The sequence below is a fragment of the Rhododendron vialii genome, chromosome 5a (assembly GCF_030253575.1).
Source record: "Rhododendron vialii isolate Sample 1 chromosome 5a, ASM3025357v1".
In the NCBI taxonomy this organism is placed as follows: Eukaryota; Viridiplantae; Streptophyta; class Magnoliopsida; order Ericales; family Ericaceae; genus Rhododendron; species Rhododendron vialii.
Window position 1 is genome coordinate 4,430,235 of NC_080561.1, and position 27,850 is coordinate 4,458,084.

General features: G+C 36.8%; 1 protein-coding gene and 1 long non-coding RNA gene across 2 annotated transcripts; both read right to left on the reverse strand.

Moving 5' to 3' along the window:
* Positions 1–6,374: 6,374 nt before the first annotated feature.
* On the reverse strand, positions 6,375–10,242 carry LOC131325944 (uncharacterized). The gene is made up of 4 exons (XR_009199882.1): positions 9,930–10,242; positions 9,324–9,386; positions 7,331–7,417; positions 6,375–6,704 (listed from the first exon to the last, which is right to left on the reverse strand). It is a non-coding gene; the product is annotated as an uncharacterized LOC131325944 (long non-coding RNA).
* Positions 10,243–20,133: 9,891 nt separating this feature from the next.
* Positions 20,134–24,645, reverse strand: LOC131325945 (mechanosensitive ion channel protein 6-like). Its single transcript, XM_058358455.1, has 4 exons — positions 23,587–24,645; positions 22,068–22,185; positions 20,799–21,116; positions 20,134–20,620 (listed from the first exon to the last, which is right to left on the reverse strand). The coding sequence occupies exons 1-4, from the start codon at positions 24,522–24,524 to the stop codon at positions 20,486–20,488; spliced, it is 1,509 nt and encodes a 502-aa protein (XP_058214438.1). The 5' UTR covers positions 24,525–24,645; the 3' UTR covers positions 20,134–20,485.
* Between the last annotated feature and the right edge of the window lie 3,205 nt (positions 24,646–27,850).

Here is a 27,850-nt window from a genome sequence, read left to right on the forward strand (position 1 = left end):
GAACTACTTTGTACCTGTGCGTGGTCGCATTACAAACAATGTATATCGGTTCGTGTTTAGAACTAGTCTCGCACAGCAGCAAGCCATTGCAGGAGTTTAGAATCCTGGGTTTGGGGTCGTTACCTTGAAGGCCATCGAGGAAGGCGAGAGATGGGAGGTTGTGGTGGCGGCCGTGAAGCGAAAGGGAGTGGAGTCGGTTGTTGCGTTTGTAGAAATAGAGGCCTGAGATTTTAGGCCCGGGGTTTTGGGAGGATTGGTCGGAGCACAATCGGGAATCAGAGATGAGGGAGAGCCAGTATTTGGACACGGACTTGAATCGTACGAGGGATTCCGCTGGCAGAAGCAGTAGGATTTCCGTGAGGAGATTGACGCTGCTGGCGATTGCTTGTGCCGACGGTGAGCTTTCCGATGGAGTAGAGCCGGTAGGGACCTTAAATGCTTTCCCGGCCATTTGTAAGGAGGAACTGAACAAAGTGATCACAAAATGCCTTTGTTTTGCTTTGTTTGTGCTTTCGCTCTCTCTTTCCTTTTCTTTCTCTGTAATTGGGATTTTCTCACCATCCAAACAGCGGAATCCTTTTCTTTCTCTGTAATTGCGATTTTTTCACCATCCAAACAGCGGAAAATTAACCAGAGAGACGGAAGTAGGAGTGGTTATAGGGGGCAGGTCCTGTCCAGTTTACTATTGAATCGTTCACTTTCTAGAGCTCATTGAGAACATTAATCATGCCAAAAATCACGTTGATCGGATATCGTTTGATATGATATCGAAATGTATTTATTTTCAGATAACTGTTTTAAATGGATTGCAATCCAGTGTTATACAATTTTTTTTCTTACGAACTTAATCCACTTAGAAATCATATCAAACGATATCTGAGCAACTTGATTTTTGGTGTGATTAATGTTCTCAACAAGTTTTAAAAAGTGAATGATTCCAATCGTTGTTGTGGACCCGGAAAAGGCCCACAAAGGGTCCAAAATTGGACCGTCCATAGTGAACTGGACAGAACCCTTGCCTGTGGTCATATGGGGGTCGAGGCCCCGCCGTTTGGGGTTTCACAGTTTGGGATTTTTTTTAAAAGAAAATTACATTTTAATATTAATACTTCACATGGGTGGCCTTGAAATAAAAAATTGAAAATAACCTTTTCAACTTCACAAGTTTTCGACTTTGCTAATCTGAGCCCCATAGGAGATGAATAATCCACATTTAAAGCGAAAAAAGCTAGAGTTTAAATGTACTTCCTATAGATATTTTTGCACTATTCTAGATAGGTATAAACTTTTCACAGATATCAATGTATTTTTTGCACATTAACTACTGTCCATTGGGTTGAGGTTAGCATTTTCGTATTTCAGCCCCCCGTTTAGGAAATTCTGATACGGTCGTCTCTGGTAATAACTCAACCCCGGATTTTGCAAGTTAAAAAAAGATAGATGATATGCGTTTGATTGGTTCTTTCAAACACATTCTTTTCCCTTTCCGAAATTAGCAATAAAAACACAACTTAAATCTGCATTTTTAAATTTAAAATTTTTCTCTATACAATACCTCAATAATTTAAACCAAAAATGAAGTTCTCGCTCAAAATTTTCATCCAAGAAATTCACCAAAAAGTAAGTACTATACCCAAATTTTCGAATACAACTACAATTTGCTCTCAAAATATTCCTCTAAATCAAATTCTTTCTCTAAAAAATTTAATTCAAAAAATCAAAATTCCTTTAATTTTTTCGTGGAAAAATGAGAGTTCACTAAAAAAATAATTATCCAACTGTCTCAAGATAAGAATTCGGGTTCAACCTTTCTAGTGGAATGGGTTGAGTATGACTGTCAAAAGAATGACCAATTTTAACTTGAGTTCTGTTTTTTTAACTTTTTGTTAGGACAATAATTTATTAGCGATGGATAGGAAAGATGTCGAGCCTTCGATTTAACACTCCTCTTTATTATATTCACACTTCTTTTGATGTCTCTTAGTGAACAAAAATAAATACACTTTCAGCACTAAAATATAAAAAATAAAATAAATAAATAAAAAGAGAGTGAACATCAAAAAAAAAAAAAAAAGAACCAATGCCTCGAAATGTACAACTGTTTTCCCTCCCTCTCGGGAACCTATTTCAGGATCTTCAATGGTGAAGTCATCTGTCAAAGACAATTCTATTTCCAGGCCCCTCACACCAAAATAGATGACTTGATTGTACGTTTCTAATCGATGCTTGGACATACTTAATGAGTTTTCCAAACCAAATGATGGGCTCTGAGAAAGATATAGTGGCTCAATTACTATAGTAAATTTCATTGGAATTATCACCAAAATGACGTCCACTATAGTAATTGAGCGCGTCACAATTAACCAGTTCCATGTTGCCTCAAACATCGCAAATTTTCCCTCAATCCAGTTCCGCATTGTTTTTTGATCCAGCTCCAAATTGTTTCTATCCAGCTCCACATTGTTTCTCCATCCTTCACTGGAAAAAAAAGGTTGGATCAAGTGAGACAGAATCATGAGCCCGGCCTTCACATTAGTGTAGAAATCTATCTTCTTCGCAACCATCCTTTGATACACATTTGCAGAGCTATCCTCTTGCTTCAAGCAATGTTCATTAACCTTAGAGGTAAGCCCATTTTTCTTGTAGTGCATCAAGGTGATATAGATGCACCATCCACTCTAAAACCCGCCACCGGCATCAAGATGCCAAAACAGGTCCAATTGCCTTTCACGGCCCAAACTTTCCTGCCAATGAAGCAGAGAAATCGCAAATCAACATCCCAATAAATATTACTAAGACCTCTATTCGAACCGCAGAAAATGGCTTTCTACGATAAAACATACAAAGGAACATCTCCATTTCAGGACAACTAGCATTCAACCCATTCTATGCACGGACAAAACTAACTCATTCTAACGTTCTGCCCGTTCGATGCACGGAACAATTAAAAAAAGTAGGTTTGAACGGGCACAACTCTAGAACGGGTTAGTTTTGCCCGTGTATAGAACGGGTTGAACGCTAGTTTATGAAAAAATATACTACAAGCACAATACACATATAGAAGAATAAATCACCAGTACCAAAACTAGATTTTGCTGCAAAACAGAACATAGAGTTCTAGTTTTGCATACAACAGCAGAAACCTTTGCTCGAATTCGTCGTATTTTTCCGTTCTTCTTTTCGGGAAGCAAGCGAGTCGATTACTACTGAGATGTATTATGATTCAGCTTTGACAATAACGACTGAATCCGATTTGAAGCACAATCGAAAGTATTGGTGAAGGAGGATCGAGGGTGGAGATTCGTGTACCTGATCGCAGATTCGAAACCAATCGAAAGTATTGGCGAAGGAGGATCGAGGTCATGGGTGTTTGGATTAGGGTCTGCAACATGCAAGATTTATAGCTGTGAATGAATGCAAGGAGGAGAGGGAGAGAGAAATGTACGGGAAGTAATTTCTCAGTTTCTTGGATACGGGTCATTAGGCCCTATTCCATGGGAAAGACTTTTTCCAGCGGGAATCCGTTTCCCTCAAAACCCGCAAAATTAGGGACCTGATGATCACCTCTATTTTTTTTTTGATAACTCAGGTTTTTGATGCAGGCGGCTGAACCACTCACAGTCGGTTTTTTCGCAGACTTGGGGTTCGGCCGCTTAATCTTCAGGAGGTTTGTTGCAGATTCGACATAATTATAGGAGAGACCATGTCCAGTCATGGGAGTCAGGTAAGTTTTATAGGTGTAATGAATCAGGACTTCGGGTTGGTGTTATACAGTGAGGTTTACTGCACAATTTGCGCACCTCCGAGTCATCTGATTCTACATCCCACGGTTCGAATATCATCTCAGCAACTAAAGATCGAGTGTTGCGCACACCACTGCACAACACCATCTCCAATTCATTGAATCAAGATAGGAAATCGTTTTTCAGTTTGTCGATCAATTTTAGCCCTATTCAATCGGAGAGATTTTTCTATCCCTTCAAACTTGATTTTGTAGATCACACAGGTGTCCTACCCATGCACGGGAGCAAAAAATAATACCGTTATGTTTATTTTCAGCTTTTGTTTTCGATATTTTTTAAAATAGGAATTATAAATGTGTTTGTGTTATTGTTTTTGTTTACAAAATATGTAATCAATTCCACTAGTTTACAGAAATTCTAGAAACACAAAAATTATATTTTCATTTGTTTTGAAAAACACTTTCGGCAGCCCAAAAAACAAATAAACAAAACTATTATGGTCACCAAATATGTTCTATGTTTTTATTTTTTAATAAATAAACAAAAATTCATTTCTTATTTTTCATAAACGAAAAACAAAAAACTGGCAACTTTACCAAACGGAGCCTTTTTTCTCTTTTCATTTCTTGTTTTATTTCATGTCTCCATTACCAAAGATATTAATGAATTCTTTTTCCAAATATTTGGTTGCTACAGTTTTTCTCTGCGACATCTATGAATTCAATGGTTGAGATCAATTAATGTATTTGGAACCCGAATGAGACTCGCAAACTCGAGTTTGGAGGGGTTTTGAGAGATGCAAGTATGGAGGTGAGTTGTTCCCAAAAGATCATTCAGGTGGTCGTTTTTGGACCCTTAACCTAATTAAGCTTAATTTAATCGTTCCTCTTGTAAATCTTGCTTAGAAAATTATTTCAGCACATGGAAAAAAATTGTGAACAACTTGTATCTTTTCTCTAAACTAGGTGCATCGCGACGTGCATGTCATGCCCGTTGAATTTAATGGTGTTGAATATTTCCGTAAGCATAGGGTGTATAAGTTTCATATACATAAATACGCCATATTTTTTATGATTACAAAAGGCCTAGTGAAAAATTAGGCTGAATGTCTTTGATTACAAAAGGCCTTTACATAGTAAAAGGCTTCCTCACTTGTAGTTGCAGTTTGTCTGTTTGTGTGAAGTTGTTGTAGAGAGTTGACTATTTGTGGTTGTAGCTACCTGCTCAACAAAGTTTAGTGATTGTCATGAGGCATGAATTCAATCAGCTTGAGTGGTTGCAGCAATTGATGCGCTGAAAATAAGAACATGCAAGTTAGTGTTGACTCAATGAGCCAACGTCAACAGAAGTAGTTACATGGCACTATGTTTTGAGGTTTGTACAATAGAAACAATAGAACTTGATTCAAGTTAGGGAGTAGAACACTGAACATGCGGACCAAGTTAATTTTATGATCTTATAGGAAGAGGGGATCATTTGATAAGTCACAATGCACTGCTTCGCACTCAAGTACAACCAAAGATCAAATGCATAAATATTCAATAAACAATGTGTCCAAAAGAGTACAATGGAATGCACCTATGGCAGGAACGAGGGAAAATAAAAGAGAGGGAAAAAGACCGATTCTACATGTACTTGAATGCTCTCATGGGAAAACTTTCAATGAGGAATGCACACTCCACAAAAGGTTGTTTGACTTACTATTTTTTTTCCTCATTTCTAAATTGGGCTACATTGTCTACTCTAATGTTTCTGCTTTTGATCATTTAAAAAAAAAAAACCTTCATTTAAATTTACCCAAACCCAACAATACTTCAGTTTCAGTCTTACATTAACAAAGCTTTTAGTAGAATAAATTCAGTCGACAAGTTTGATGACAAGAGAAAACTACTAACAAGCAAAAAGTTGTACCAAGATAGACATGTAACATATCATCCAATACTAGGTACTGTCCTCTCATCTTTGGAACTTGAAAGGCGATTTCGCACTACAAGAAATCAGGCTTTTTGCGAGGACCATAATTCCTCGCAAAATCCGAATTGTTCCTTGCCAAAAGCCTTTTGCGAGGAAATTTCATTCGTCGTCAGTTCCTCGCAAAAATATAGTCTCCGATTCTCTTTTGCGAGGAATTTTTTTTCCCTCGCAAAAAGAATACATTTTGCGAGAAATTGACTTTGTCGCAATTGAGTACACCGTTTAGCGAGGAAATTAATTGAACGCTAGTATTAAACGAATTAGTCACCAAAAGTGGGCAGTTCCTTGCAAAAAATATCTCATTGGCGACAAAGTGTTTCCTCGCTAAAACAATAAATATTTTGGCGAGGAATAGATTTCTCGCAAAAGACTATTCCTGCCAAAATAAGTCTTGCTTTTTGCAAGGAATATTTTTGTCGCAGAAAGTGATTTCTTTTTGCGAGGAAGAAATACCTCGTCAAAGACGATTTCTTTTGACAAACCGGTAAATCCTTTTTGCTAGGAAACTTGCCCCTCGCAAAAAAGGAATTTCTTATAGCAAGGAATTTTTTGACAAAAATAGTTCTTTTTGCTACAAACTAAATCATCACACAAAAATACTAGTTGCTAGATGTTTTCTTTTGCTTCCTGTCATGATTTCAAAGACATAATTCATCAAACTCAAAGGCAATAGAATAACATTAACTTAAACCAGTTAACATAAGTCAAAACACGGTATCTTAACCTTAATCTTCTTCAATACCCAAAACAAAAACCAAAAACCCCCCGAACATAACATCAAGCGTCAATGGCAAAAACCACAATCCAAGGTCTATATATAATGTGTACTGCCTTATACCAAAAACTAAAAGACATCCTTCTTCCATCTAGTAGTACCAAAACATAAGACAAAAGGCAGTTTTGTCCCTCCAAAACATTGTTCATTTCATATCTCCTACTACATTGTATCTTCATCTACCAAATGATCACCATCAATTGTTGAGCAATCTGCATGTAACACAATAAAAAGCTTTACAAATTATAGTCATGAGTAATAATTGATTGCAATATGTCATCACTAATAAACATGAATATCCCTAGTAGTTTAACGCATAGATTGTGACTTAACCACAAGAAATGAAGCAGCAATAGAATTTTCCCTTTTAGCCCCTTAACTGAATTATAGCTGTTGGCCTCCCCCGCCAATGAATTATCCTTCTCTACTTTCTATCTAGTCAATTATTTGTGTCTAAAGGCACAACGCAACATGTTCTGAACACAACGAAAATAAATTACCCTTCCGTGCTACTGACCAATTCTATCCATGAACCCAACTTCTTTAAGAAACCGTTTTTTTTTCTAAAATGCTTCGAACATGATCCCAAAATCATACAACAGTTTACAAAGTAAAAAAACAGTGTTCAACAATCAACCAACTATTCTCTCATGCACCCTCAACACTAAAGGAATAAGATAAGAACTAACATTTTAAAATTTAAGCACACCAGTTAGTTAGTGCTTTGCATCAACGAAATCAAAAAAAATCTAAGCACACCGGCTAGTGCGCTGCATTTAAAAACATAAGTACATCTAAGCACACCAGCCAGTGCTCAGCATAATAAGGGAATACTTACGGATCCGAAGCATCGCGATTCGACGTACTCTTTCCTTCCAATGCGTCCTTCGCTTTTCTTCCATTTCACTTTTGTGCACCTCGTTGCCTACAACAAAAAATCATGCAAGTGTTTTACGTGATTTGTATCATTTTGCTCGAGATTCTTTCAAGCTCCACTGACTTGTCCTAGTTTATTGATGATGTTTCCGAGAAGCAAATGAAAATTAAGGAATGTGAAGTAGAAGTACTAATAAACTTGTTTCCCTTGAATTCTTTTAGTCTGACTTGGCAAATTAGAAACTAAACAAAGGTTATTATTCTCTCTCTCTCTCTCTCTCTCTCTCTCTCTCTCTCTCTCTCTCTCTCTCTCTCTCAAGAAAGAAAGAAAGAAAGAAAGAAAGAAGGGATCAAATTATAGGAGATCATCAATAAGCCAAAGACCACCATTCAGAAGTGCAATTGGCAAATTGAGGAGATTAATCTCAGCTCAGGAAATGAAGGATCTGTTCAAAAGAGAGAATATTGAAAACATTCAAGTAAGACCTATGGGTGGAAGATTTCTGATTTTATCCTTTCAAAATGAGGAATCAGAAATGAAGTTATAAAGAAACACTGGCTAATGGGATGGTTTGAAGAGATCAGTACCTGGAATGGTGAATCAGCTAAACAAGATTTGTATGGGCAGCTTTTTTTTTTTTGTATGGGCAGCTTGCTTTGGTATGCCCCTTAATGCTTGGAATGTTCCTTCCTTTAAAGCAATAGCCAGTAATTGGGGTTATTTTATCGAACTGGATGATAGCACACTGCAAGAAGCCTCTTTTGATAAAGGTCGATTTCTTATAGCTACAAAATTTCTAAAAAGATTGAAGGTGAAGTTCAAGTGGTTGTTGATGGTTCTAAGTATATGGTTAGAGTGGAAGAAGAAGATTCGTTCAGGGTAGTTACATCAAGCTCACAGTTCTCAAGTTCTGGTCCAAGGCCTACAGGGGAAGAAGATGATGACGTGGACGGAACAAATGAGGAGGTGGATGATGATTGCACTGGGGGCAAGAAACAAGTGGATGATTTGGCAATTCAGGGGAAGTCAGAAGCTGACAAGAAGTCCATTAATGCACCTAGTTTGAACCCTGATATGCTCCTCTTGAAGGGTACCTCGTCAGGCACGAACAGAAGAAGAAACTGAAGGGACAGCCGCTACATTAATTGTAACAGGGAACAAGGTCCAACTTTCCTCATTACCAAGGACGGCAGATCAGGTATTTCAAAAAAGGTGGTTGATATCAATGATACTAATTCAAATTCCTATCAGGGTCTGGACTTTTTAGTTCAAGACTCACAAAGCCCATCACAAGTAGAAAGTCAAGCCTCAGAGAGTACTAACAAACCCAAGTCAGTGAAGCCCAAGAAAAAATAAGAGGAAATGATTTAGTAAGACAATAGGAGGAAATGGAAAGGATTGCAATGTTGACATACGACCCAGTGGTGATTGAAAGACCTTCTCAAGTGCCAGGAATTGAACTAGAAGTGGATCTAAACTCAAGAAATATCAGGAAAATAGTTAGAAGCCAAATGTATGAAGAATGCATGAGTTCTAATGGTGTTAATTCTGATGATGAAACGTACATCAGTACCTCACAGGAGCAACTACAAAACTTAGTGGATAAAGAACTACAGCTTACTATCTCAGCTGGTACCATCTTGGGGATTGACTACAAAGACACTGCTGCCATGAGAATGAGAAAGATGATTGAAACAGAGGCTAAGGAACTCCAATTACTTCAGAGGAACAACAGGTTTGCTCCACTCTTCTAGAACCACTAAATGAATTGTGGAGTGAGCTTTTAATCTAAAAGTAGCAAGCCAAATCCCTTGAACGGAATGAAAGTAACAAAGCAAAAGGAAGGATTATAGCTATAGGATCCCAGCAATGCAAAGTTGTCTTCCCATTATGAAAGAAGGGTTCACAGCTGTAACATTGGACTTGCACTTAAAAAAGAATGGTTTTTACGTACCTCGAGTTCATAAGATTTTGGTAGAAATTGGCTTAAAGTGAGGGACCGATTCTGCCGAAGATTCTGGAAAATAATTACACAAAAAAATGAACGAAACCATAAAGCTATTATAGTTGGCACATTTTATCAAACACTTGTTTAGAAATGCTGAAAAACTTACAGTAAGGACACACATCCAAGCTCAAGAAACTGTGAGGCTAATTAACACATTAAGATCTTTTAGTTTCCATATTTCTTTTCCACATTGGTTTGCACGTGTGAGTTTGCTACAACTAAGCACTTCCAAAAAAATATAATTCTGTATCAGATGTATTATAATTGATTCCCGAAATATTACATTCCAAATGCACGTTGTTCTACATAGATTGGAAATAGGTAAGCATTCCTTGGCACATTCTAAAATCAGAACTGCAAACAACCAATTACCAGAATCTAGGAATCCAATCAAGAATTCTCCATATTTTTCTGTTGAGCTTCAGATATGATATACTTAGTAGCAACATCAGCATTTAATCAAACACCTGGAATGCGTTCAAAAAAATGAACGCAGAGAGAGAGATAGAGAGCAGTAATTTAGCCCACGCAAGAGAAATTGTCAATACTAACCCGATTATCCTCTTATTCGAACAACCAATTTGGGGTTTTGCTTTAGATCTTCTACCTGTTTAGTCTACTGACACACACCGGCTTCGAGGACTTGTATAAACCACGGATGGATCGACATACAGTACTTCTGGATTTTCGCTCAAAAACTCCGTACTTCATGCTGTCAAACGACTCTAGCAACGGCGGCAACAGAAGAGCTTCAGATTCAGAGAGATCGAACCCAGAACTTGAGATAAACCATACCCTGTGCATGTGTGTGCTCCAAATCGCGTTACGACCAAACACAGAGAGAGAGAGAGAGAGAGAGAGAGAGAGAGAGAGAGAGAGAGAGAGAGAGATCGTGTGCACTTGCGACGGACGGTGAGAGATGGACAACCAGTGACAGATCGACGACGATTAGAAATAAATCAGGATTTGGGGCTTTTCGTCTTAACCCTCAAGGGATTTTCGTTTTGGGGGCGGAGGAAAATTTTGGAGGGTAGTTCAAAAGAAAGTGAAAAAAGGAGGAGGGAAATATGATTTTGGGTATACCGTAGACGACGGTGTTTTAGGAGGGATGAAATTTCGCGGGTGTTTCTGGAACGATTGACGTGCATAATCAGACCACATTTTCTTGTAGTGATCCGGATCTCTACTCGATTATCCAAATCATTCATGTTGCAGAAATCGTCAAATTGAATCTTTACACAAAAGTTCAAATTGATCGGACATCCGCAACTACCTCATTCGAAATACTTTTACACAATAAAAAAAATTAGATGAGTCTAATCATTTTTTTTTGGCATGAATAACCTATTCCAATATGGTGGTTACATGTGTTCGTTAATCTTATTTTCGGTAGGAATGATCAGCAGTACAAGGTACAAATGATAGACGGTTTTGATCGTGAATAAATACCTCGAGTGGTGTTCAGGTGGTATATTATGAGACTTTAATACCTCCGGACGCATTGAATGTCTTCCGATCAAGTAAGTGTTGATATCCGATGATCTTCTATTTGGGTGACACTAATTGAATTGGTAGAATATGAAATTCTAACGGTTTAGATCATCCATTATAATAATAGACTCAACAATGACCTTGAGAATTTATACGTTTAACTTACTTGATAGTAAACTAAGTCGTGTGCTGTAGGCGAATGTACAGTAGCCACGTAACTACAACACAATCATGACGATCGATACCGTTGATTTCCTTGAGCTTGTCGATTAAATCATTCAAGTGAATTTTTGGCTCAATTGCTTTAGAAAAACCCCTTCATCGGTATGCAAATTTTTTAATAAAATGAAAATTTTAAGTCTGATCAAGTGTCTAACGATATGCGATCAACTTCATTCTTGGTACAAAGTGATTTAGTCCATATTACGAAAAACATAGACGATTTTGATCGCAAAAGAAGTCCTCATGCGGTGCACTATAAGACTTTAATTTCTTTGGACGTGTTAATTTCTTTTTGCAGTAACGCCGATTCCTCACAAACTATGCTTTTAACTATTGCATGGACTAACATAGCCACAAAAAGGAAGTTTAGACTTATAGCGACAAATTTATTATTTTCTAGCAAAAAAATAATTTTTTGCGAGGAACACAATTTCCCGCAAAAAATAACCATAGTCTTTAGCAACGAATTCTTTATTTCCTTGCAAATAACCAATATTTTTACGAGAAAACTAATTCCTCGCAAAAGGTTTTCAACTTTAGCGTTCCAATAAGTTTGCCACAAAAAGTCACTACAGGCTTTTGGCGACAAAATACTGTATTTCCTCGCAAATTCATTTTTCCCGCCTACATAAAAAATTCCCGCCACATTTTTTGCGACAACAATTAGCGAGGAATTTTGAAACTTCGTCGCAAATACTCTTTAGCGACAAGTAAATAGCGAGGAAAATATGCCTTCCACGCAAAAAAAACACCATTCGCGAGGAAACAATAATTTTCTCGCAAAAACTCTTCCTTTAGCGAGGAAATAGACATCCTCACTAAAAATTTCCTCGCAGAAAGGCTAATTTCTTGTAGTGTCGGGTGCATTAACAAAATATTTCCGTTCGAAGGAGAAAACACAGACACACTTATGTACTTGTTCTACAAGGATGAACTTACAAGCAAAACTCTTTTGCTGAACTAAAGCGCACGAGTTGCGGGTGACCGACCATGCCTTGGTTCAAACTTGTTACTACGAAGCACAACTACATGCAAAAAAGACAATAAGCTTAATCACCATCTATAAAAATCAATGAATAACTAAAAATTTGAAGGTTAGCAGAGAGAACTACGGAAACACATCTCCACCTTACAAATCTTATTACAACCCATTAAAATTGAGGAAAAGTTGACTTTCAGTTCTCAAAATAAAACATGACTTGTGCTAACTGCTATCATAAAAATAAGACAAAAATAATACATGTCTAAAGTACCACAAATCCAATAATATAATCAAATTTGTTATGGCAATACTATAAATTGACATTTTTATTTCCATAACGTGTCGTATAAAAAAATCAATCAGAATATTCAATTAACAATAGTTATAATCAGCAAAATACCATACTATAATTAAATAAAAAAACCACAATTATTATAGAGAAATGATCTTGACACTTCAAAATCAATGTAATTTCAAAGTCATTTTCATTTGTTTTTTAGAGTGCTTACATCAATTTTTGGAGTGCTAATATTATTTCCCTTATTATACTCCAATAAAATCATAAAGGGATATTACCTTACCACAACATGTCGTACAATTTTTTTTGTGATCATATATTCATAACATAAACAAAATACTGAAGCAAAGTACATATGTAAATTAAATACCACATATTGAATAACATAATCACAAATATTATAACAATACCATAGGTTGTCGTTGCCTTAGCACGACAAGTAATCACGGCGATGATTGGCCGATCGAGATGAAAATCCGCTAGGTTTAGGAACTACTTTGCACTTGTGCGCGGTCGCGTTACAAACAATGTATATCGGTTCGTGTTTAGAACCAGTCTCGCACAGCAGTAAGCCATTGCAGGAGTTTAGAATCCTAGGTTTGGGGCCGTTACCTTGAAGGCCATCGAGGAAGGCGAGAGACGGGAGGTTGTGGCGGCGGCCGTGAAGCGAGAGGGAGTGGAGTCGGTTGTTGCGTTTGAAGAAATAGAGGCCTGAGATTTTAGGCCTGGGGTTTCGGGAGCAGTGGTCGGAGCAGAATCGGGAATTGGAGATGAGGGAGAGTCAGTGCTTGGACACGGACTTGAATCGCACGAGGGATTTCGCCAGCAGAAGCAGTAGGATTTCCGTGAGGAGATCGACGCTGCTGGCGATTGCTTGTGCCGACGGTGAGCTTTCTGATGGAGTAGAGCCGGTAGTGACCTTAAATGCTTTCCCGGCCATTTGCAAGGAGGAACTGAACAAAGTGATCACAGAATGCCTTTGTTTTGCTTTGTTTGTGCTGTCGCTGTCGCTGTCGCTGTCGCTGTCTCTTTCCTTTTCTTTCTCTGTAATTGCGATTTTCTCACCATCCAAACAGCGGAAAAATAACCAGAGAGACGGAAGTAGGAGTGGTTATAGGGGGCAGGTCCTGTCTAGTTTACTATGGAATCGTTCACTTTTTAGAGCTCATTGAAAACATTGATCATGCAAAAAATTACGTTGATCGGATATCGTTTGATATGATATCGAAATGTATTTATCTTTAGATAATTATGTTAAATAGGTTGCAATCCAGTGTTGCACAATTTTTTATTTACAAACTTAATCAACTTAGAAATCAAATCAAATGATATCCGAGCAACTTAATTTTTGATGTGGTTAATGTTTTCAACAAGTTCTAAAAAGTGAACGGTTTCGATCATTGTTGTGGACCCGAAAAAGACTCACAAAAGGTCCAAAATTGGACCGTCCATAGTGAACTGGACAGAACCCTTGCCAATGGTCATATGGGGGCCGAGGCCCCGCAGTTTGGGGTTTTTTTTTTTTAAAAAAAAAATACATTTTAATATTAGTACTTCACATGGGTGACCCTAACCTTTTCAACTTCACAAGTTTTCGACTTTGCTAATCTGAGCCCTATAGAGAATAGATAATCCACATTTCAAGCGAAAAAAGCTAGAGTTTCAATGTACTTCCTACAGATATTCTTGCACTATTCTAGATCTCTATATACTTTTCACTGATATCAATGCATTTTTTGCATATTAACCGTTATCCACTGGGTTGAGGTTAGCATTTTCGTATTTCGGCCCTCCGTTTACAAAATTCTGATACGGTCATCTCTGGTAATAACTCAACCCCGGATTTTTCAAGTGAAAGAAAGATAGATGATATGCATTTGATTGATTCTTTCAAACACATTCTTTTCCCTTTCTGAAATTAGCAATACAAATTAACACAACTTAAATCTGCATTTTTTAGTTTTCAAAATTCTTAAATAGCCTATATACATATGTTGTTGCAGCTGGTCATCTTTCCCACGATGAAAAACTAGACAAACAATCGTCAAGTTACAAAGAACTTCCGGACGCAGTCTCTATTATATATAGCAGTTGGACGAATTATACGAAGAGGATCTCTTTGTGCGAAAAAAAGGAAGGAAGGAATCACAAAATCAAAGAAAAAAGGTTCATAATGTCATTTATTAAGCTGATGGATCTACCTAACCCTGTGGCTGTAGCACCATTTGCAAGATCCATTTTCGAATTTGAGAATCAAATGGCATGCATCAGCAAATTCACCAAAGAGAGTTATTCAAGTTTTCGAGTATGCCCCTAAAAGGAATGAGCCAAAAAAAATAAATAATAAAAGGAGAATTTAACCCCTTTCTCATACAATTTTCCTGTGCAGTATATAAACAATGAGAAGGTATTATTAAGACCTCTACTCAAACTATAGAGAATGGCTTTCTGCGACGAAGTATTTGCTTTACCTCATTTCCTTCTTCTTGATTTTTCCTGTTATAGGTGGAAATATCTCTGATTAAAATTTTTTTATAATAGATAACTCAAGAACAAACATAAGCCACACGTTAAAAGAAAAAAGTATGTTCCATCTCTTTTATTTTCAGTGTGATGTTCTTTTTATCTCTCGTTTTTTCCTCGATGTACCCCTTCGAGATTAATAAAATTTCGTTTGCCGAGAAAAAAAAAAGAAAAAAGTAATGTCGTACCCTAGCAATCTGAGTACCCCAAAAACATAAATCACTGTTTCCGGTAACTGTTTGCATCATCAATAAACATTGTTTCAGAAAAATTAAAAAAAAAAAAAAAATGCGGCATGGAACCAAAATGAAGAAGATTAATCACCCATTGATGATAGAAGCATAATATTCATATAGAAGCTTAAACACCAGTAACAAATGCAGCAACCTTAGTATAGTTCGTTATAGTTTTAGAGGAGTACAATTTGGCTAATCAGGCGAATTTCAATTGACTTTTAAGCGTTTGGCTGATATTACAAATGGAATCAAATAAAAAGTACAAGAAGATGTATAATGTCTATCCAATATCCTGTTGTTACCACAACTAAAGACTCTCTGAGTGAACTAGCAGCCGACAATAGGCATGACAGAGTGAATGACCTGAGGCACTTATCAGCAGAAAACACTCTTTCACCGTTGTAGGTAGGTAGGTGATCACTTGTCGGCATGGTAGCGGCATAGTAGAGTTCAATGTCAACATAAAGTAGAAGTGGCAAGGTGACAAACTTATGCAAGTTCCAAATTTTCCTCTCAATACACATATAGAAGCACTAAAGGGTAATTTTTCTCCTTGCATGCACTTTTGGTGTGGAGGGTAGGATCTTGAGTCTTACCATCATGTTGGCAGGCGACCATTTGTCAGACGATGATATACCACGGTATTCACGCGAATGAAATGTCTGGGTGATTGTCCTGATCATCCTCAATACAACAAGGGCGGTGGTAATTAGAAGGAGAAAAGATGGTCCCACTGTTGACGGAACAAAAGCTCCAGACACGGAGAGTGGCCTCAGACAACAGATCCCCCAACAGGGTCTCCTGCAACAGAAATGGAGCCTGATAGCGGTGGTGATAGTTCAGAGGCTACGCTAGGTGAGAAGATTGAACAGACACTTGTTTCCACTCCTCCCAAAAGGGTAACTTCTCATACTCCCCAATAGTGCTTGCATGAGCTTCATTTCTTGGTGCGATGCCAGAGCCTAGTAAGGTCTTTTCGTCGATAAGTGATTCTTTCTCCGCTCTTGTTCCATTTTTTCCCTCCTCTATCAAGGTGATATAGATGATTGTACCATCCACTCTAAAACCCGCCACCGGCATCAAGATGCCAAAACAGGTCCAATTGCCCTCCACGGCCCAAACTTTCCTGCAAATGAAGCAGAGAAATCTCAAATCAACGTCCCAATAAATATTACTAAGACCTCTACTCGAACTACGGAGAATGGCTTTCTACGACAAAACATACAAAGGAACATCTCCATTTCAGGACTTTGCATCATCATTAAAGGGCTCATAAGCCATTTTTAATTACCCATTGATGCTAGAAGCACAATACACATATAGAAGAATAAATCACCAGTACCAAAACTAGATTTTGCTGCAAAACAGAAGAGAGAGTTCTAGTTTTGCATACAAAAGCGGAGAGGAAGAAACCTTTGCTAGAATTCGTCGTATTTTTCTGTTCTTCTATTCTGGAAGCGAGCGAGTCGATTACTAATGGAATGTATTACGATTCAGCTTCGACAATAACGACTGAAGCCAATTTCAAGCACAACCGAAATTTTCGGCGAAGGAGGAGAGTCAAGATTTGTGTACCCAATCGATGCAGATTCGAAACCAATGGATGGATGTTTGGTTTAGGGTCTGCAACATCATAAGATTTATAGGTGTGAATGGATCAAGGATGAGAGGGAGAGAGAAATGATCGGAAAATCATTTCACAGTTTGTAAGGGTCATTAGGCCCCATTCCATGAGGAAAGTTCCAACGGGAATCCGTTTCCCTCGAAACCCCACAAAATTAGGGACCAGATCACCTCTAATTATACGATACCTTGACCCTTTCAAACTCAACTTTTTGGATTAAGATACTAACAGGGCCGGTCCTGGATGAGCCCAACAAGCCTCCAGATTTGGGCAACCCCCACCACGGTGTAACCAAAAAAAACTGCATGTAGTTTGTTTGGCCCGGCGGTAACGTAGACACTCTCCACAGAATTTGCAAAGGTTCGAGTCACGTCGTGGGGAATGTCCTCTTATGTTTTTCAGTTCGTTAGGAGTATCTGCCAAAGGGAGCTCGCATCCATTCTTCTTTATCTGTGAACATCTTTATTATTATTATTATTATTTGCTTAAGATTCTTACAGTCTTACTATTATTTTTCGTTTTATTTTTTCACGTGATCTCTAATATTAAAAGTGAAAGAGTTTAATTAGTTGGTAAATAAACTTTGTTGTAATATATCTTTTTTTGTTTAGGTCAAACTATTTTGCTTTCATATTTTTTTTATTACAATTATTGATATAGACATTAAAATGTATATTGGTAAATATTGCACGCTTAATTTTAATCTTTTTTTGGTTCATCTTAATTTTAATCTTATTAGTAGGCTTTTTTTTTTTTTTTTTTGCTAAAAAGGATTTGTAAAAATAGTTGCTTCGGCGGAGAGTAGTTTTTCTTAGTTGAAGTCACATAAAAATTTACCTTCGGACTACTATGTCATACTAGAGATTAAGTAAGATTAGCTATGATCTCAATTGAAAATGAGTACATGAAGTACGATAACTTAATTGAAGATTTTACTTCAAAAATTACAAGAAGAAGTTGTTTTTTTTAAGTCAGATTGTGATAATCATAAAGCAATATACCCGGAGTTATATTTTGATTTTGATCTTTTGATGTAATTCAAGTTAAAAGCACAATCTAACGTTGATTTTTTTTACTTGTATGTTAATGTCATTCTATTTTTTTATGACGTAATGGTATGTGGGCAACCAAACTTAGAGTCGGATTTGGGCAACCCAAACTTCAGGGCTGGCACTGGATACTAACATCCTATCGTTTGGTTAAAAAAAAAAAAAAAAACCCTCAATCTTTTGGAAGTTGCACCTGGACTTGTGAACGTACCAGTGATAGTTGTACCTCATTTTGCAAAGATAAAGTTACGAGGAGAAAATCTTTTTCACATCTACGTTGTGAATAGTTGTTTACGGCACTAATCAAGGGCATCCAAAAGTATTTTGGACGGTCCGAATTTTAATAAACTTAAGTTTCATTAAGTGTTTTGGACGATTCTGATTTTAATGAAACTTAAAATCTGGACCGTCCAGAACACTTTTAGACGGCCACGATTGATTGCTGCCATAAAGAACCTATTTGCCGTGAATAGGTTTATCTCAGTTAGGAGTGGCTTTCTCTCTGTTTTGACAAAGAATGTGTATTCTCAATGTCTGTAGAAAGGCTCTGATGGTATATTGGTATTCGTAAAGAAGAAAGTTATGATATACAGAGTATATCATATGTCTAAATTATGACAATTTATAATTTTCATTATGCCGATTTTTGATTTTTTAATGCATATTTATGATACTAGTTACGACTTGTACTTTAAAATTTATCTATTGAACATTTCATTCGCAGGTTAACCATAATTAAAAAAGGATGATGCTATGGTTATGTAACCATAATTATTCGTACCAGAATCCATAATACTTGTACCACAACCAAATATATGCGTATAATATCAAAAATTAAATAATGCTACCCACAAATATTATAACAACACTATAAATTGACATTATCTTATCACAATTAGTCGTACCAAAAATTCTTTGACTCATGATAATCCGTAACTATATCAAAATATGTCGTATCATAATCAATAATTGTTATACCCAAGCCAAAAGTATTTGTAAAATACCACAAATTTTATAAAATAACCACAATTGTTATGATAACACCTAAAATTGTCCACAACGTATCGTATCAAAAGAAAACATATGCAAATACCACAAATTATATAAGAAACCACAATTATTATGACAATATCATAAATTGACGTTTTCTTACCACAACATGTCGTACCAAAGGAAATCGATTAAAATATTCAGTAATAAAACCAAAATATGTCGTACCACAATCAATAATAATTATACCCAAGCAAAATATATGTCTAAAAAATTACAAATTCAGTAACAATACCATACATTATCATTACCTTAGTACAATGTGTTGTACGAAATTTAAACTAAAATTATTTTTAATTTCCGCCACATTATTTTTTTAAATTTTAAAATTTCTGCCATATTATCTTAATTTTCAATTCCATCCATATTATTTTTTTGAAATTTTAATTTTTTCCTATACAATACCTCAAAAATTTTGACTAAAAATGAAATTCTCGCTCCAAATTTTCATCCAAGAAATTCACCAAAAAGTGAGTATTATATCCAAATCCAAATTTTTTAATACAATTGCAATTTCCTCTCAAAATATTTCTCCAAATCAAATTCTCTCTCTAAAAAATTTAATCCAAAAAATCAAAATCCCTCCAATTTTTCGTGGATAAATGAGAGTTCATTAAAAAATTAATTATTCAACTGTCTCAAGACAAGGATTTGGGTTCGACCTTTCAGGTGATAATGAGTTGAGTATGACTGTCAAAAGTATGACCAATTTTAACTTAAGTTTTATTTTTTGATTTTTTGTTAGGATGATCGATCTAAACCGTTAGGATATCAAGTCTTACGATATTCAACATTGTAACCAAAATCAAAGATTATCGGATATTGACAAATACGTATCCGAAGACAGTAAAATTTAATAATGCCATATTGATCAAATTGGACTAAAAAATTGATCATATCGAACAGTTTAACTTTATTGGTTTATTGAATTAGTTTTAAATTATTTTATTGTTTTCATAATTTTAAATTTAATAGTTTAGAAGTAAAAAAAAAATCTTTAAAACCCCAATTTCTAGTCCACCCAAATTGATATTGGACCGCATTTGACAGCACATTGAAAATAGAAGAGAGAGAAATTCAACAATAGAGTAAGTGATGACTGTTTAGACAGGTTGCCCTTTTATTTAATTAAAAAATTGAATAGTTAAGATTAGATTATCTCAAATCCAAGAGAATATATAGATGGTGCGTACGGTACATACTTATTAAGGGGTGTGTACCATAGGTCTACTCTAAAGATAAATACACTAGCTATGAGCCATACTACAAAATCATTACGTCCAATAAATATAGAGTAACAAATTGTAGCCACTCTGACACAGAGGATCCTCCGTACTGAAAAATTCTCTGTGCCTCCGTACCGAATTGCATTGCCAGCCGCTTTCGCTACGGCTCCAATGGGTTCCCTTAACCAAGCCACTGCCAATGAGTCGCCGATTTATTCTTCAACAGGCACATGGTCAGAGCCACGGGCTCCTCCCACTGCTTGGGAACGACCCAAAATACTTGGATCGCATAAGGCTTTTGAAAAAAACAAAAAATTCTCACACATTCTAACTCACACACCCACCCACCAAAATACATGGGTATAGAGGTACCGAGGATCACCCTTCTCTTCTCACATTGGGAAACTTCAAGCTTGAGTGAGTAGAAACGGAGGATCCTTGATAATTTCCTTCCCCAGGAGCATAGAATTGCGACAGCACGGCTCATGGCCAGCCATGGTCAGAAACTGTGTGCTCCAAACGCCCAACTTCTCCACTTGCATCTGCAATTTGAGGTACTGGTAATTATAGGAGTATAACACAACAGATACTCGTACATATGGTTGAATTAGATTAGAGAAATAAATACTACAACCCCGTTCCGCCAAGGGTTTTTTTTTTCCTTCTTAAGTATTTATTTCAGTTAATGGAACGGGGGCCTAAATTGCACGTCATACGTACCTTTTTCCCGTCCATGGTGCAAGTTTCCCCAACTTGGAGTGCGTGGCGGAAAAAGAATCTAACCCCATAGCCATCGATATCCCATAGGAAGTGATAAACAAAGGCAACTGCTAGAGCTAGAAATAGTATCACAATGTAAATCGTCTGTCCCATTTCCTCGTCTCTGGGGAGGACATTTACAGTGTTTAGTATGGCGAGCCAAGCAAATGAAAGTATCTTCAAGACAACGCCATCGACGGTGCCATGCAAACTTCGCAAGGCACGGTGAGTATCGTCGAGAGATAACTCAAGCCCTTTGTGCTTCTCAAAATTGCGACTCTGCAGTAAACACAGCGTAGATTGATCATCGAGTGTTGTAATATTGTCATGATTTGAAATCATGGTACACGAAATGTGTGTGCATGCATAATTTACCAAATAAATTTTGTAGCCAAAGTCATAATCCACATATATGCAATAAACCAACAACCTCAGTGGCGTAGCCACAAATTTAGGTTTGTGGGGCACCATTAAACATGGTTTTGAAATTTTCTATCTTTTATTTATAGTACACAACCATAAGAGGAAAAATGTATAATTTTGATACAAATTGTCATGGCTTTTTATAATTTGAGGTAAAATTGAAATTATTGAAAATTGCAGTGGGGGCACACTGTGGCTCCGCCACTAAGCAACCTCCTGACTTATGCATGCTGGTTCTGGATTCATTTTTGCTAAAGCTGAAGGGAAAAGTATGCACAAACTAAATACTCCACAACTACGATTTCCAAAGAAAAAGCCCAAAATTCCAAGTGACTTGTAAGACTTCTTACGATTTCAAGCCAAACTACTAGTCGATGATCGCGCTACGAGAAACCAGAAATTTGTGATGAGTGGCCTTATTATCGCGCAAAATATCAAATTTTCTTTTCATTTGTTTTGCTAATGCTTATAATCAAGAATGGGTTGTAAATCAAGAGAGAAGATACTCTTTGTTTACTTATGCTCTGATGAACAATCGTATGTTGAACCCTCTCAACCATTTACTTTTTTTTTTTTTGGGTTCAACGGTCAGGATGTCTAGACTAGTTTGCGGGCACCTCGGCCATTTAGTCCTCTGTTACTCTCGTTATGTGCTTACTTTACCAATCACATACGATACGGCCATTTCAAACTTTTAAGAAAGGTAAATATGCAATAAAAAATGGCATAACCCGTACACAAGAGAAGAACGCAATTATGTAAAAACACTCTTAGAAATTGACAACCATGAAGATGAAAATTTCTTACCATCCAAATGACGAGCTCATCTATCCCAAACTTTCCTTGTGTGGCTCCGATCCGCTTCAACGCTTCCTCAACAATCGCTTTCGGCATGCAGTACGATAGGTCTTCAAGACTAATTTCTCTATCATGGAAATAATATAGAGATTAAATTCTATACGCGTACGACGTAAACTTCTTAATTTTGAAGTTTACGCATATTCAATTAACAATTGACGTCTCATTAATTTATTAAAGATTTAAGAAATCTGTTATTGATAGTACCATATATTGTTAACCAAACCTGTGTTAAAAGTAAATAGACCCAACTCTCTGTTGGAGGGTGTTGTTAGTTGTTCCTTTTTTTCTTCTAGTTTGAACGAGTAAGTATGTAATTTTATTATGTTCGAGCCCACCTGATGTATCCTTTTGAATTGTTATAAAAGTTTTGTTTGTCGAGAAAAAAAAAAGTGAATGGACCCCACTTTTATTTTGGCTAACAAAAATAATTACAGATAAGTAGTGTTTGATAACTATTACTCTGTTTAGGGTTTAAATGGTTGGAAGAAAAAAAGAAAAAGAAAACAGGAAGAAGATTAGATCGAAGATCAAGAACGATGGCTAAACAAAATCACGCATGCACGGAACAAAAGAGAGCTTCAATGGAATATTTTCAAACATACCTCAATATTTTCAAGATTGTGTTCGTTTTGGATATCTAGATTCAATTTTTTCTTTGTGCGCACCATTCCCAATAAGATTTCTCGTCAATAATTACTCTAATTTTTCTATCTATCTCGCTTTACTCATTACCTTCAAAATCACCCTCGAACCCAACCAAATAAAGTCAACGAATGGGCAAGGCAAAAATATGGTGGAATTAAATTTTTGATAAAACTGGAGTTGGAGAAAAGACTAGCGATTGTTCTTAATTGCAAGACACACACGTCAAAATGTTCTTTGCAAAAGTGCTAGCCGACTGAGCGAGCCTCGGTTGGTTGATTTCTTAATGCCTTTGATGAATTGATGATGTTGTTGATTGTTGATTGGATATCCGTAAGCCCTAGATTACGCTACGTGCGTATAGAATTTAATCTCAATAATATAATGTGCCAAATGTGCTTTTTTCATTTTTTTATTCACTAATAAAACAAGATGTGAAAAGACATTGAGAATCAGTCAAATGTGTAGGGGCTTGTGGGTCCTCTAGTACCTCTATACCCTACTGTGCCGGCGATTAAAAAAATTCACACTCGTGCCAATTCCCTCTTCTTTTCACTTTTTATCCTATGTTTTGCTCGCTTCATGACAGATACGCCCGGTTCAGGTGCTATAGCGACAACTGATTCCCTTCACGTATCATTCGATACTTCGGCCACTCCTACAATGTAATCGCTACCACCATTTAAAATCTTGTTCAACAGTAAAATCCAAGTGAATGTACAAAACATACAAATAATCGATACAGAAAATCTTCAATTGAACCATCAAAACAGTGATAATCATCATGAAAACTAAAAGTCACGTATGATAACGCGTAAATTACCTGGATTCGCTTTTCGACACCTTCTTAATTATCTCTTCGGATACAGAAATCGCTTTGTCATCCCATGTGTTGAGGTTAGGATGGGTAGAACGGCGATGGGGAAGTAGCCGTAACGTTTCGTCTAATGCATTTGCATTCCGCACAAGATTTATCATATTCCAGACTACCCAATCATTCGAGCTGTCTGCACTCACGAGACGCCATTGACAAAAGGTCATCTGGCCTTGTAAAAGCTTGTGTCCCCTTCGATTTTTCAGGGCAGCAGCAACGATAACCTCTCTCTCCTCTGTCATCTGATTTGGATCCTTTAATGGAGTTAACATGCTACGTAAGATGTACAGGGCAAAGATTGCCTCTTTGATTTGTTCCAAATAGTTTCGCCTGTGGAACGAAATTGACATGGCCTTCCATACAATGACCTTGGAGCACCAAATTATCATGGTGACAACGGCGCAAGACAGTATCTTTGTTATATTACCAAGCTTCTTGAGGGGAGTGTCTATCAATAAAATCCAGGTTGTTAATAATATGGCGAACGATAGAAGATACTCAAAGGTTCTCTTCACGGCATACGCATGAGGGAGATTTCCCTTTAGCCTCGCATCATTCGAGTTTTCGATTACGTGAAGGACGCCAGTGGTAATGGCACGGGAGATAAAGCGTCCGTAAAAAGCAAAGAAGGCGACGAGTTGCCACCTCCACAGCCTCACGTGTCCGAGTTCCCTGGTTTGGAAACTCGGCACGGTTGTGGTGAAAAGAATAGAGAGATGAATCATGGCAAAGAGAAGTTTTGCCAAGGCAGGGGATAACGAACATTGAAACGTTGGCGCGCCTTCGCAATAGGGTTCTCTATCCTCATCGTCATCGGCTCTCTCGAAAAATATCCCGGGAGGTACGTGAAACCTCGAGTTGCGTCTGATCCTCCAGTCGTCCATCATTTGGGCTTCTTTTTTTTTTTTGCTCAGATTGCAGGTTCTCTGTGCTTTGGGAGACTTGGATTCTGTTAAAAATGGGAGAGGGGAGTGAAATTATTCGGAAATCCAGGAGCACGCCACGTAGTGTTTAATGCCGCTCCCCAACCAAATGTTCTCGTGAGATTCATGAACTAAGCATACAGGCACCACATAAATATGCAGTTGAGGAGTGGTTCGGATTACTAAGTGACGGTGTTCTCTGAATGCTGAATAATTTCGAGAGAGAGAAAGGGGCAGAGATTTTCGTTTTGACCGCATCGTTGGGAGGGGTTCCCACATCTATTTTTTGATCAGCAAAATTTAGTTCTTTTTTTTTTTATTCGTCAATCATCTTGATTCACAAAAATCATCTCATATAGAATGCAATGCTTAGATAAGAGGTTAGTAAGGGAGCGTAACAAAGAAATAAACACTCACAAAAGGGTGATTTTTCATCACATTGTAATATTTTATTTTTCATATAATAGAATCTCTCTTTCCCGTGGAGTAGACATCGGGGCCGAACCACATGAACTCTTGTGTGTCTCTTTTGTGAGCGTTTATTTCTTTGTTACGCTGCCATTGCGGGTGGGATCGAATTAATCCTAACATTTTCAAATTAATTAACCTCCTAATCATGTTCAGTTTAACTAACTTTCTCTGTTTATTTTTGTTGTCGACTAATTTTAATGATTTTATCCAAACGAATACACAATCCTCGTTTGAAAACGCATCCTCCTCATGAATAAACTAAATCACGAGAATTGTGGTGAATTAGTCTATTGATTATGAGGCTAAACCAATACATCTCGCCATCTTAGTATTATGGGCCACCAAATTTTATTTGAGGCTCGACATGAATGGAAGTTTTTGTTCTCGCATATATATAAATACACACAAACACGTACATAAAAAACTCAACTAGCTCCTCCTAGCAATATGTTACAATTTGGGAGCTTGCCCTTAGAAATTGTGGTTGATATCCTTGCAAGACTATTAATCACATCGCTCGGGCGATGTAGGTGCGTTTGCAAATCATGGCACTCCTTGATCGCCAATTCTTCCTTCATTAACAAACAACTCTGTGTCAATTGACACGGACATTCTATTGACGGTGATCTTAACCATTATTTCTTCATCGCCTATTCAATTCTATTTCAAAGGGATCGTGTAAATTACTCTTCCCTCCACGAGTATCACACATATTCTTGGCATTCTATGCAGTGCTCTGGAACCTTCGAAGAGCATAAGCGACTCCAAATTCAAGGATGGAACCAGGGGGTTTAGTGGCTGCGACTGCTACGATAAAAATTTTAGAAAATACAATTATTATATGTGAAAAAATAATTATATTCCCAACTTATATAGTTTCGCCACTGCTAGGTTTTTTTTTCCTTATTTTTTATTATATACTAATCACAAATCTTCTATTTTTTTTCAAGAAAGAAGACCCAAAAAACTATTCCAAAACTAAATTCAATAAGCCAAAGTGAAATAATATAAATGATGATATGTAATTAAGGAAAAAAACTCCACACTCTAACCCTAAAATAACTTAACCTAAAAAATTAAGGGAATTTAATTATATTGCCACTCCCTAAATTTATAATGTCACTCTCAAAAAGGGAGTTCGGTTATCAATTTGAAAATTTTATATAGGGATCTGAAGAGTGACATTATAAATTTGGGAAGAATTGATGTCCAAAATTAAAGTTAGTCTTATTGCGTACTCCATGTGCAAAAAATATCATGCCGTAGAGGATATGGACATGGATCTGGCTATGCATCTAGTTCTACTGCGTAATAAACTGACAAGATGTAGATCACGAACTAGAATTACTATAGTTTTTGTTATGTTATTTTTATTTTTTGTGGAGTTGATGACTATTAATATTGTAATGCATATTTTTATTTTTTAAATATTAGTGCTTGCCCGTGCCTACGGCACTAACCTCTCCGATTGGAATTAGAATTACCTTTTGAATCTTGATAGTGGCTCAAATTGCTAAAAATTAACCTAGTACAAAGAAGTCTGTTATCAAAATCGTATTTTTCAATTTACATGGAGAAAGCATTAACAAAGTACAAAACCACCAAATACAACCAAAGAACTCAACTTCAATATTCCAGATTCGTGACTTCCCCCTTAGACTACTACACTATTTGCTACAAAGCTAACCCAGCATTAAACACGACTACACTATTTGCTCCAGTACACTTTAAAATGACCAAAAGAAAATACTAATCTCCAGGTGAAAACAGAAAAGGGAGACCAAAACAAACAACAAAGCAAGCCTGAGAAGAAGATCGAAATAGACACCGACAATACATGCAGTTCAATGAAAATAACACCTAGTCACCTGATTTCTGATCAAAAGGATAACTTATCCAAGTAAATACCGACCTGGTACCAACCTGCTATCAAAACCATCTTTTCAATTTCCATCAAGAAGGCAATAACAAAGTACAAAACCACAAAAATCAGCTTCAATATTGCAAATGAAATGCTCCAGGAATTCTCTTCGAAATAGAGATTTTTAGAATATCAAATGGGATATTTTTAGAAAGCCATGACTCCAAATTAAGCACATTCAATTTTCCTTTGAAATGGACATTCCAATTGGTAACAATGAACTACAGTGGACATTCCAAAAAAAAGGCCAGAATTATTCTCGAATATTGGAAAGATCAAAATTAAAAAAGGTTAGGATAGTTAGGATAAAAGAGTTTTCACTGGAACACAAAGCCTAAAAAATTAGAAAAAACAAACTCATAGAGATGGGAACCTACAAAAAGTAAAGCAACATAATCTCTGTTCTCTAGCTCTCTCTTTTCCCAATTTCTCTAACAATAAATCCCACATATTGGGATAGATTATGAAAGTAGTGGCTAACTTTGTGGTGCAATTGGCCTTGGGTTTTCATTTTGTTGTGACAGACGATGCTTCAAGGGTTGAAGGATGCTAGCTCTAACCTAGTTGTGAAAAAAAAAAAACCTCTATGAATCCCACATTGCCGAAGCCCCCTAAAACTAAAACGTCCGCTGAAGTTCCCCTAAAACTAAAAAGTCCCCTTTCCCTTTATCTCCCTTTATAAAAGTCCCCCTTTTCCTTTTCATTCACGTGCAATTTTAAATATTCCCAATTTTCACGTGCATGCCGAAACCTACAGAATTGCCCGTGCTTTATGGCACTACCAATGATGGTCCAAATCAATAAATACGAAGTTGCATTGATGGGATCCAAATTCAACTATAACACGACACATAAATTAAATTCTGAACAATACTATGATACATTTACAGGAGACAAG